Raw genomic sequence first — 12,807 nt, 5'->3', positions numbered from 1 at the left:
ATATCATCTATCTATACATTTAAACTATAATGGTTTGTATCTTTCTCCCAATTATGAGGGGTTAATTCTACTTATATCATCTATCTATACATTTAAACTATAATGGTTTGTATCTTTCTCCCAATTATGAGGGGTTAATTCTACTTCAGGTATCTTTTTCATTGCAGAATTTATATTGATGTAGATCTATCATGTAGTCCTATAGCACAGCAGTAGCCAACAGTGGCCCACCAAATTTGGTCAACCACATCTCACATCAGCTCTAGCCTCTGGTGAGGTCACAGTTCTTCATATTGGTTTAGGAAATTATAATCTCTGTGGTATTAAATAATGTCCTCTGAATTCAATCATATACAATGTAGGGGGGGGGGGGTTTGCACATGGAATTGTCCTTAATCAACTGTGCAGAGCTACTTTATTTTAGTAACTTGTGTGTTGGGGGGGGGGGTGTCAGGGATGATGGGAGTTGTGGCTCTTCACCTCTGGCCTGGAACTCACCACCTGGTTGTGCACCACGCTGACCAGTTTTGGCCAGTTGTTAAAGCTTTGCAAGAGTTGCAGAGAATAGGCTGAAGACCCTGACAAACTCTCCAAGCCTTCTCACTCTTGCTTCCACAGAAGTCTTCACCCTTCTTCACCAGGGTCCTGCTGGTTCTTGTAGCTTCACCCAAGACACCAGACAACTCAGTAGTCTTATATAAAAGATCTACTTTATTCTACTATATACACAGCTCCAAACTATCCAACAATACTCAACTCCTCACTCTCCAATCCACTGCTACTACCCACAAAACATACTGGGATTCATAGTCATTATTATAGTCAAACCAAGGTACCACCTACTGTAGTCTGTTTCCACCCAGTAGGCGTGTACGTCATTCCCATTGGTTCTCTTGTTTCTATCCAGATTAGATGATTTCATCATCTCATCCTTGACCACTTTACAATTGTCAGGTGTGTCCAATTATTCACTATGCATTTCTTGTCCTTGGCACTCAGGACTTGTTAATTCTATTACCATGTACACCTGTGTGGTTCTCCATTGGCTTCTGCTGAGTCACTCTGACTCTCACATACATGTTTTATTTCAATCACTGTATGTCCCATGTTGCTTTTTCCTTAACAGGGGGGACACCTAAAAGAACAGATACATATTTAAGTGCCCAGGAAGAGATTTATTTCAGAAAACCAAAAGAACCTGTAGAAATAATTCAGCAGATATTTTTATTCATTTTTGCTATCAAGGTGTTTTCAGAACTACCGCCACTGCCACTTCCTCACAGTCAGGAGCTCTATGTAAAGCCTGCCCAACATGCCATCACTTCTGCTGAGTTCAGGATGATGCACCCATGTGAGCAACAAAGAGGAGACAGGGAGACTCCCTCGTTGATCAGATAGAATCACAGAATCATAGAACTGGAAGAGACCACAAGGGCCTTCCAGTCCAACCCCCTGCCATGCAGGAACTCTCAATCAAAGCATCCCCGACAGATGGTCATCCAGCCTCTGCTTAAAGACCTTCAAAGAAGGAGACTCCACTACACTCCAAGGGAGTGTGTTCCACTGTCGAACAGCCCTTACTGTCAGGAAGTTCCTCCTAATGTTGAGATGGAATCTCTTTTCCTGCAGCTTGCATCCATTGCTCCGGGTCCTAGTCTCTGGAGCAGCAGAAAACAAGCTTGCTTCCTCCTCAACATGACATCCCTTCAAATATTTAAACAGGGCTATCATATCACCTCTTAACCTTTTCTCCAGGCTAAACATCCCCAGCTCCCTAAGTCTTTCCTCATAGGACATGGTTTCCAGACCCTTCACCATTTTAGTTGTCCTCCTTTGGACATGCTCCAGTTTCTCAATGTCCTTTTTGAATTGTGGTGCCCAGAACTGAACACAATATTCCAAGTGGGGCCTGACCAAAGCAGGATATAGTGGCACTATTACTTCTCTTGATCTAGACACTATACTTTTATTGATGCAGCCTAAAATTGCATTGGCCTTTTTAGCTGCCGCATCACACTGTTCACTCATGTTCAATTTGTGGTCTACTTGGACTCCCAGATCCCTTTCACATGTTGTCTCGTTCAGCCAGGTTCACCCATCCTATATCTGTGCATTTCATTTCTCCGCCCTAAGTGCAGTACCTTACATTTCTCCGTGTTGAATTTCATTTTGTTAGCTTTGGCCCAGCTTCCTAGTCTATTCACATGGCAGGATGCCCCATTCTGACCTCAGTAGATGCGACAATGGTGGCCAGGCTCTTGCAGAGAGCTGCTTGGCTATTGAGGGAGCAGTAGCACCAAAGGAGACAGGCCAGCAGGATCGATGCAGTATTGGTCCGGCTGGCCCATGTGCACAATGCAGCACTGCACAGGATTCAGCTTGATTTGTGTAGCTGCCATCAGAGCCAGTCCAAGGCATAATAGGATTCAGATTTAAGTTTGTGCTACTGGATAGACAGAGGTAGATCTTCACAACAATTACTTCAAAGGAGTCCCTCCAAGAAACTCATAACAGTGGTATGAAAATATTACAGAAAAAGACTATATCTACACATTTATAGCAATTTAATACTACTTTTTGTGCCATGGAATCCTAGAATCTGTAGTTTGATGAGGTATTTAGAAGTCTCCTCTACAGACCTCTAGTGAATGCCTCTTAAATTTCAACAGGCAGTTTTACGTACCTCACCAAACTGCAAATCCCAGAATTCCCAGATGATGTCATGATAGTTAAAGTGATATCAAAATCACTGTAACTATACACTCAGACTTGTGGGTCTTGCTGAACAGGATGGGCTGCAGTGTAAGGGAGAGGATGCCTAAAACTCAAGCTAAGGCACTTTCTGTAAGCAATGCCTTTTCATTCACAAAAGGTAAACCCTGGATCCCCCACAAAGTGAATGCAAAGAAATGCAAGAATTGTGTGCAAATTTTCCATTAGTGGGAGATATAAACCCATTATTTCCCTTATTTATTTATCATTGGAATTTTTAAAAATACTATCTTGTTCAGAGGAAGACTATATACCAAGCCTTCTTGAAATTTATTATAAAGAAATGGCTTCTCATTCAGATTGTCATTTAACATGTCAGAAGCATGTAATGTGTGCATATAGCAGGGTGGACAGCATATAGCATGCCCTGAGTTTCTAAAGAAATTGGTTCCCAAATGGCCAATTATGCCCTGAGATGCCTCCAGAGGGAAACAACTGGCCATCCCAGGCCATAGGGAGCTATTTTAGGACCATGGAGAGTTCTTTTCAAAACCCCAGCCATTTGGTGGCAAAATGGCAAGTAAAGAGCTTGAATGACTTGACCTCACCCAAGGAGGTCGACCACCCTGTCTTCTAGGGACTTGTGTCAAGTGTGATTTCATTTGTGATTTTACTGAATGTTAATTTATAAATCTGTTAAACTATATTATATTTCTCAATTTGAAATTTAGATATGTACATTTTCAGTACCTACAGTTTTTACATTTTCAGTACCTGCACACCTGCCATACTCTCATACTACCTCTGGGAACCTCTTAGGAGATTATCAGACAGGGGGAAAAGACTGGAGTAAAAGGCATACTCCCAGCAAAGTTGTACGATCGTGATGAAGATTTTCAGACAATCTCACGCTTATCCAGGACTTAACCAATGGAGATCTAGCAATGCTCCAATAACAAACCATTCCTGGGACTTCCTCATAAATGGTTTGTTGCTAGAGCATTCCTGGATCTTCATGGATTAAGTCCTGGATAAGTGTGATGCACACTGTTTGTGTTTGTGGCCATCAAACAGTGCAGCCTTATGGCAGCATCATAAAGTGTGTGTGCTTTGCTTCTCACCTCAGATGGGTGGAGAGCGTGGACTTCAATTGAGCATCATCATCATCATCATCATCATCATCATCATCATCATGATGTGCCTGGAAGCAAACTGGCAGCCAATGGAGCTGTTTCAAGAGGGACATTGTTTGGTCACTGTAACTTACCCCATTTAACAGCCTGGCCACAGCTCTTTGGACCAGCTGAAGTTTCCGAACACTCTCCAAATGTGAATGTTCAGAAAAGCTGAGGATGTTACAGTAGTCCAAATGGGATGTAACCAAGGCATCCATCAGAAAGGTCTCCAAAACATAATGTTCACATTCTGATTAGGATCAGAGGGAGGTCTTTTCATGTAATTCTGCCCAGAAGCGTCTCTGAAAAAAATTAAACAACACTTTTCCTGCATAACTTGGGAGTCATCTGAACATGCAGAAACTATTAGTTTTTCCATAAAGTGCTTTTCATTGACCTGCTGGTCTCTACTAGATAGATGGACTAAGTTTGTTCTCATTAAACCTTGTATAATGTGGCCCCTTTATATGTCTCCAAATAAAGATTCTGACATTTTCATAAACAGAAAATAACATTGTTGAATATGGATTAACATCTCTCTCTCTCTCTCTCTTATTTTAAACAGATGACCATCATGTCTCACCTAAAAGATCTCAAAGATGATTTCCACAGTGACACAGTCCTTTCTGTTCTAAATGAACAACGCATTCGAGGTGTTTTATGTGATGTCACAATCATTGTGGAAGACACCAAATTTAAAGCCCATAGCAATGTTCTGGCTGCTTCAAGCCTTTATTTCAAAAATATATTTTGGAGTCGTGCAATTTGCATTTCTGGACATGTACTGGAATTAGATGATCTTAAAGCCGAAGTGTTCACAGAAATACTTAATTATATCTACAGTTCAACAGTAATTGTTAAAAGACAGGAGACTGTTTTAGACCTTGCAGCTGCAGGGAAAAAACTGGGAATATCATTTCTAGAAGATCTTACAGACAAGAGCTTTTCAAATTCTCCTTGTCTTTATTCATTTTGCAATAATGAAAAAGGTGAAGTGAAAGAAGAAAAAAGACAAGAAGATTCAGCAGTCACAAATGGACCAAGGATTACAAATGCATATTCCATTTATGAAACTGAAAATTGTAATAATTTGTTTTCTCCTCTTGACCTCAGAGCAAGTTTTAAAAAAATGCCAGAAACAAATAAAGCATCTGGTATTGGACTACAAAAGAATGATGGTTGCAAAGAAGTTGAGAGAACCAGTACATTAGCTGAGCATTCCTATGCTGTTACTGCAGGTTGTGATGCTTTTCAACAAAATTCCTTTTGCCACGAAAGTAGCCCACTTGGTAAAAGGGGTGAAGATAGTTCTGAAACTGGCCAATTGATGCCTCTTATTGAGTCTGTCTCTCAAACATTTAGTACATCAAAGACAGTTTTTAACTCCCAGGCCTCTAATATACCTTCAATACAGCTATCAATTATCAAGGGAACCAATACCGATGGTCATCAAAAACTAGTAAATGATCACACCAGTTCTATTCAAAAAACCCATCCAAATACGGACACTGTTCTGCCTTCCAGGGAAGATGAAACTAAATCAGATCATATTTCTGGATCAATAGTTGCAGTCATTCCACATGTTTATAACTCTAACTGCTGTACTAAAACATTCAGTGATGGAACTCAATTCAGCACCCATCTCCAGCTTCACTCACAAGCTCAAGAAACATTAGTTTGCAAATACTGTAGCAAACAGTTTGAAAGCACAGTTGGACTAGAGACACATGAGCAAGGATGTGGAGGATTAGACAATTGTGAAAATGAAGAGAGTTGCTTGGATAATTTTGTTACTTCAAATGGAACAACTGGCATTTCATATATTAGCCCAGAGCCCACAATAAGTGAAAATGAGCTTGCTGATTATTCTGTCACAATGCCAGAAACAGACCACTTTGTAAAAGTTGTTGATGGACAAGTACTTTATACTTGTAGCGTTTGCAAACGTACCTATGTTACCTTGTCTAGCCTCAGAAGACATTCTAATGTTCATTCATGGAGAAGAACATACCCTTGTCATTACTGCAACAAAGTGTTTGCATTAGCCGAATACCGTACAAGACATGAAATCTGGCACACAGGAGAAAGGCGATACCAGTGCATCTTCTGCCTTGAGACATTTATGACATACTATATACTCAAAAACCACCAGAAGTCTTTCCATGCAATTGACCACCGACTTGGAGTAAATAAGAAGACTGCAAATGGTGGCTTGAAACCAAGTGTCTATCCTTACAAACTTTATAGGCTTTTGCCTATGAAATGCAAAAGGCCACCATATAAGAGCTATGGGAACTCTTCATATGAAAGCATACAAGCAAACATACAAGTTAATAATGAAGATCCTAGTGGTACCTGCATTATTCAGAGCACTGTCACTTCTGAACTGCCATCACTGAATTTTCCGCACAGTATGTTGCCAAACACAACTATGCCCTTGGATACATCTTCAGGTAGTGATGCAACAACAACTCTTGTGAACCCACCAAGTATTTCTTCTTGGGAAACTGGTGCATCAGAAGCAGACCTTAAAAATGATACATGTACTACTGGAAGACTATTGTCCTCTACTCAGCATAATTCTGGCCCTCAAGAATATGATTCCTCTCTTCAAACTATAAGCAACAGCAATGCCAATGACAATTCAACGTCTGTTATTAACTATAATAATTCAGCATCTTCTGTCATCATGCATAGTGGTAGAGTTTCCTCTGTAATCATGCACAGCAATGCTGTCAACGCAATAAGTAATTCAGAAATTTCAGACATTACAGCCAGCCAGGTAGCAAGTGATGACCATGTACATGGTTTAGAGGATAGCCAAAGCAATGTTAGAACAAGAAGCAATAAGGAGAAGAAAAGAGGGTCATTATACAACAAAGAAGAGACTTCGGAAGAATTAAAGTATATGGCAAATGCAGAAATGTCTTCTAACACATCAACAGATGCTTTTGAACCTTCAAATAAGACAGAAACCTACATAGCAAAACCTGCATTGCCAGGAACATCTTCTGATAGCAATGTAGCTCCTCTTTGTCAAATAACAGTTAAAATAGGGAATGAAGCCATTGTGAAAAGACATATTTTGGGATCCAAACTGTTTTACAGAAAAAGCAGAAGATCTAAATATGAATCCAAAGACAATCATACAGTTCAAATTACAGAGCGAGAGAAGAGAGAGAGAAGCATGTCTCGAGTATGCAGGTTAGACTACCTTGAACTCAATGAAATGTGTGAAGATGTCAGTGATCATGACTCCAATGATAAACCATGGCGGCCGTATTACAACTACAAACCAAAAAAGAAATCAAAACAACTAAGGAAAATGAGAAAGGGAAGATGGCGAGAGAAATACAGGAGTAGAAATTCTTGCCAAGAAAGTGAAAAGACACATGTCTCAAGCTATGCACTTAGGAACATTCCTGAAGAAAAAGTCCCTCAACAAGAAGAAGATAGAAATATGCCAAGCCTGCACTGCGAGCTCTGTGAAAAAGATAACCCTTCTGTTGAAAAAGCCCAGGATCATTTACATTGGGATACAACTACATCTGTGTCCTATACCTGTGAATTATGCCAAAAAAAGTTCCAGAGCCCATCTGCTCTAAGAATGCATATGCGATGCCATACAGGAGAGAAACCCTATACTTGCAAAACCTGTGGGAAGAGCTTTTCGATATCAGGTAACTTACAGAAGCATGAACGCATCCATTCAGGTGTAAAGGATTTCATCTGTCAATACTGTAAAAAGGCATTCAGTCTAAATGAGACACTCAAAATACATGAGAGAATCCACACAGGAGAAAAGCGCTACCACTGCCAGTTCTGCTTCCAGAGTTTCTTATACCTTTCTACCAAAAGAAACCATGAGCAAAGACATAAGCGAGAACACACTGGCAAAGGATATGCATGTTTTCAGTGTCCCAAAGTTTGCAAGACAGCAGCAGCACTTGGAATGCATCAGAAGAAGCATTTATTCAAAACCCCCAAACAAGAAGATGTAAATGATTATTTGTTTAACGAAAGTAGTAAGCCATTTGTAAGTCATCACTTCATTGACTCAGATAAACAGGAAACAATTAAACCTTTACTAACACAAAATATAGGTGCAGAGCAGCATGAAGCAAGTAGTACTTAGACTATCCATCGGCTGTTGGACTTTAAGTAAGAAAAACATAGAACAAAGAAAATTTTAAAAAGAACATAAGTACAACAAATTAATGGGGGAAGTTCTAAAACATGAGGTATTGTATTTCTATATAAATATATTTCATATATTACATTAAAAATGTGCCAGACAAGCAAAAATGGAAATTGTATAGCACTTCTCATATAGTATGACGGTCCAATAGAGATCTAAAAAGACATCTATGTCCCACAGAATAAGTCTACACTTATATACAGGCAAACAAGAATATATGTAATTGAAAACTTTTAAATTGCTATTACAAAGTAATTCATTACTGAACTAGATCATATTATGATTATGTGAAGACTCAGAACCATTCTGGACAAAATAAAGGTAAATTATATACATGGAGAGTATGAAAATATTAAGAGTTTATTCAATAGACTGTAGAAATCACAGCCTGTATTGATATCCAGAATTTAATGTTAATTTGTTCCAAATTCAATCATGTAACTTGAAAGTTTAATTTAGCTGTAATCTAATGTATGCACTGTACAGCATCTGGTAAAGATTTTAAAGTTTGTTATGTGTGGTGGAAATGCATCCATATATTATAAAGCCCAAGTAAGCTCCTGCAGGGCAACCTTATGAGGGCTAATGAGAATAAGAACAATAATAATTAATAAATGCTTATACCATTAAAAGTATATGGCAGTGTGTCACAGGCTCATTATATGTTAGTGTTATCAGACAAACAGCTTGATCCACAATTGACTGAAGTTTAATTATTTAGAGTATGACCCATTCATCAATGATCACAGCTGCAAACATGGAAGGAAGTTCACACACAGAACCTCTTCCCTCCCGCCCCTTACAGTCTTTGCCCACACATACATACACCAGAACATTCAAGCAATGAAACTTCTTTCCACCCACCCCTGGCACAGGGACTTGATCCACATGTTATTTTTTCCTCTAAGAAGCAGTAACCCATAAATGACTGACGAGGGGAAAAGACAGTTGGGAAAATGCATATTGGGATTAACACATGGGCTTCTTCTGAAAATTACAGCCTATACCCCTATGCTTGAACATGTTCTTGTTCCAAGAAGAGGAGAGAAGATGCCTCAGTTGAGGCTTTAGGTCATGGGTGAACAAAATTTTGAGCACTGAGGGCTACATAGCTTGTGATTTGGGAGGTCCAGGGGGACACACAACCTAGGGTTCACAGGCAGGAGCTGAAAATCCCTTCCATCCCCCAGCCATCTCCAATGATATTGCTACCTTCCTTTTCTTATTTACGATGGGAAAATTGTGATCTCGGAAGGGATGAAAAGGGTTTCTTTTCTCTTTAGTTACTGATCTGTTGCTGGGCTGCAAGGAAGACTGAGTGGAAGCTTTCCAGATCCAGCAGCCATGAATATGGCCAATGGCTGCATACCACTCCAGTCCCAGAAGCTGACATACCTACTCTGTGCTGACTCCCCCTTCACATACACAGCTGCATCTATATCAGTCACATCTTGGGGACAGAGAAAGTTTGCACCCTTAGATTTATGGGAGAATCATATAGGAATAATTAATTTTACTGGATTGTGGTTCAGGCTCTCACTGGGGGTTTACATTAAATAGGCATCAAGAGTTTATAATCATACAGCTGGTAGTCTACTTATGGCATGATAAGAATATCATAAACATGGTGTAGTGGTTTGAGCATTGAACTATGACAATGGAGATCAGGGTTTGATTCCCCACTCGGCCATGGAAACTCACTGGGTGATTTGGGCAAGCCACACACTGTCAGCCCCAGAAACCCCTGTTTGCCATAAGTTGGAAATGACTTGAAGGCACACAACAAAAAGAAGATGGCTATGGCTTCCTAAACCAGTTCAGTCCAGTTTACTACTGAATCCCTGAAAGGTTCAGTGGGATAATGTCATGCAAGCCACATAGCTAGTTTACAGAAACTGTATGGCACCCACATTCCATTCCTAACATCAAGTATTTATGTAACAGTAGTACAAAAGATTTGATTACTGAGCTGTCAATATTTCTTTATCTTTTCATTTTGCTTATTTGGACACTGTATCTCTTCTTCAGTATATAAGATTAGCTACCAATTTAGATGTATACAACTAAGCTGAACTTCCCTGTTCTTCCTCTCCATGGCAGATCCTCATCTGTAGCAAGGATCAGGGTACCCTACTGAATGGGGTAAGCTCATGTTAAAGAGAAAGGGGGAATCACTGAAAATCAAACATAAGTATCTCCCATGTGGAGAAAGGACAGGAAAGCCTACTTTCATCAGCTCAGCTGAATGCACTTAATCTGGTTTTAACTCTTTAAAAACAGTTTAAAAACTAACTTTTGTAGAAATGTTTCAGCAGAAGCTGAAGCCTTCACAGTGAGTGCTGCTGGACTCTACAAATCTGTGTTAAGAGCACTTCTACATAAATATTTTGCTGTTCCTACAGAAGCCTGCTTACCATCCTCCCTGAATAAAAGTTTGCACTTATATCCATGTCTAAAGAAACTCTGTGTTGCCTTCATGACTCTAGAAAGATGCACACTAGTTTTCCAACTCCCATACAAGAAGATCTATGCTCTTGAAAAGCATCTTCAGGGATCAGAGCTTTGGGACTTCTTCACTCATAAATTTCTATGGAACTTGTACAAGATAAATGTATGAGATAAATCTCCCACTACCACCACCATCAGTGGTGACTTTTCTGGTGGAGGGGCTCCACTTCTGGTTTTGGAACATTTGCTTGTGTTCTTCCATTAAAGAGCTGCCAGCTAATCAGAGAATTGATCATTGATCTTTGGAAGCAATTCCTGGAAGATTCTTTAGTAGACAATGAACATTCATACAACAAAGAATATATCTGGCCTTTGCCCATATGTTCCATCACCACTTTCATTGATCAAAGTGGACAGTGTCACATATTCAGTAACAGAAAGAGGAAGACCAGAAATATGCAGGTATTATAGTTACCATATTTGTGAAGATTTGTTTGTTTCATACATACTGGGAGTGGCAAATGATACAGAGCTGGCATGAAAGTAAATTAAAATAATAAAGAAAAGGCAAGAAAAATGTTCAGGCAGACAAGAGATTTATTTGGTATATTAAGAAGCAGAAAGCATAGACATAAAACTGCATTGCTCACAGATTCATTGTCCATTAAATGTATACAATACAATACATTTGAAAGTCCTGGAAGAACTGAGAAACCTGTAGTCTACGGGTTACTATAATGTAGGAAAGCAGTAAATAATATCTGCAATACTACACCCAACACTGGCTTTGGGCTAAATGCAGAGTAATCTCCTTGAGAAAAAAATGCGACTTACACATAAATTGTGCCTAATAAGTTGTCGTTCATTTCAGTCAGTCTGCTCTAGGTTAACACTGAATTTAGCTCAGAGATTCTTAGCCTGTGGGGATTCATGGTTGAGCTTCATGGAGTTCAAGTACTTTGTGTTAAAAATATCCACAATTTCTTTGCTTTTATTTTTGTGGTAAAGAAAACTTTTTGATGTTAGATCATGCTATTAAGCGATTGTTTCATCCCAAACAAGCAAAGAATGGCATAGATTGAAGTATAGTACAATTATCATTGCCATAATAAAGAGAGGAGGTTTCATCAGATTCTGAAAGGAGACCATGGCCCCCCAAAAGTTAAGAACCACTGATATTGCTCATTGTATGTTCATGCACATTATTTAAAACAAATATACTCACTTCCATTACATATATAATGATCACATATTTACCCTTAGCAGATTGTGGTTTTGAAAGAAAATAAGCAGGAAGTAAATATCCTACTGTTGATATCAGCACTGCAAGAAGGTAACTGTATATTGAAAATCTTTTGGGGTTGTGCTATATCTGTTTTGTTTTTAGACCCTTTTCGTTAGAAAATGTAGCCTAGGTGTAGCATGGTACCTAAAATAATAAGGAAGTTATGGCATTTTCTAAAATGATACATATGCTAGCAATTCAAGACCAAAGCCACCAATCTGTAATATTTATACATAGTAATAATTTTACAAGTATTTTCTATAATTGTATAATTCATATGAGGAAAAACAGCTTCTGCTATGTTTGGGGGCTTTGTATATTTTGATTTTAAAAACCCAATAACTTTGTTATTTTGTCTGTTTACTACAGTTTATAGAACAACAATTTTAAGATGGCAACAGTATGTTTATAATACATTATTGCAATTTTATTGTATCAGCATAATGGCTAAAATATGGCTGACCACATGAGAATTAAAACTTGATAGTACATATTGTTAAAAACAGTGGTTCAGTATAAAATGGCAAATGTATTTTGTTGTAATAAACTATTAAAATCTGGTGTTCAGAATAATGAAAAGTTTCCTATTTCTTTATTTAGGCAAGATTGATGGTTACAATAATGGGCTTCTTTCAGTAATAAGAAAAAGACCTTATATCTGAGGTTTTACTCCCACAAATACCTTGTTATTTTATCCAGCTCTATATAATATATATTTAGCCAGATATCCTGAAACTAATAATGTTTAGGAAGCTACACTCACTATAACATTTTATTCTGGAATAGTGTTCAGTTAGGTGATTTTAGACCCTGCAGTACATGCTCTTATGGGGAAAACACATAGGCCATCTGAATTATTTCAGTTGTGAAGCACACAATTTCTTATCTTGCTACAGTCTGATTATTCCATGCTTTACATTTACCTCTACATTCCTGATATATGAGGACAGGGGCAGTTTGCCAGGCCTGATTCTAAAAGAGAAATCTTC

At 38.7% G+C, this 12,807-nt stretch overlaps 1 protein-coding gene across 2 annotated transcripts in view; it reads left to right on the top strand.

Annotated features, from left to right (window-relative positions):
* The window catches only part of ZBTB38 (zinc finger and BTB domain containing 38), a 36,251-nt gene extending 23,935 nt beyond the window's left edge, over positions 1 to 12,316 (top strand). For both annotated transcript variants that reach the window (XM_089509138.1, XM_089509139.1), the window contains exon 2: positions 4,453 to 12,316. In XM_089509138.1, the coding sequence (XP_089365264.1) occupies positions 4,453 to 8,022 (3,570 nt within the window). In that variant the 3' untranslated portion in view covers positions 8,023 to 12,316. The remainder of the gene's footprint in view (positions 1 to 4,452) is intronic.
* The last annotated feature ends 491 nt before the right edge of the window (positions 12,317 to 12,807 follow it).

Source organism: Sceloporus occidentalis, unplaced genomic scaffold (assembly GCF_023333645.1).
Source record: "Sceloporus occidentalis isolate IW3139 unplaced genomic scaffold, rSceOcc1.0.p SCAF_2, whole genome shotgun sequence".
Classification (NCBI taxonomy): Eukaryota; Metazoa; Chordata; class Lepidosauria; order Squamata; family Phrynosomatidae; genus Sceloporus; species Sceloporus occidentalis.
The sequence above is the reverse complement of the archived record's forward strand: the minus strand, read 5'-3'. Positions and strand labels throughout refer to the sequence as shown.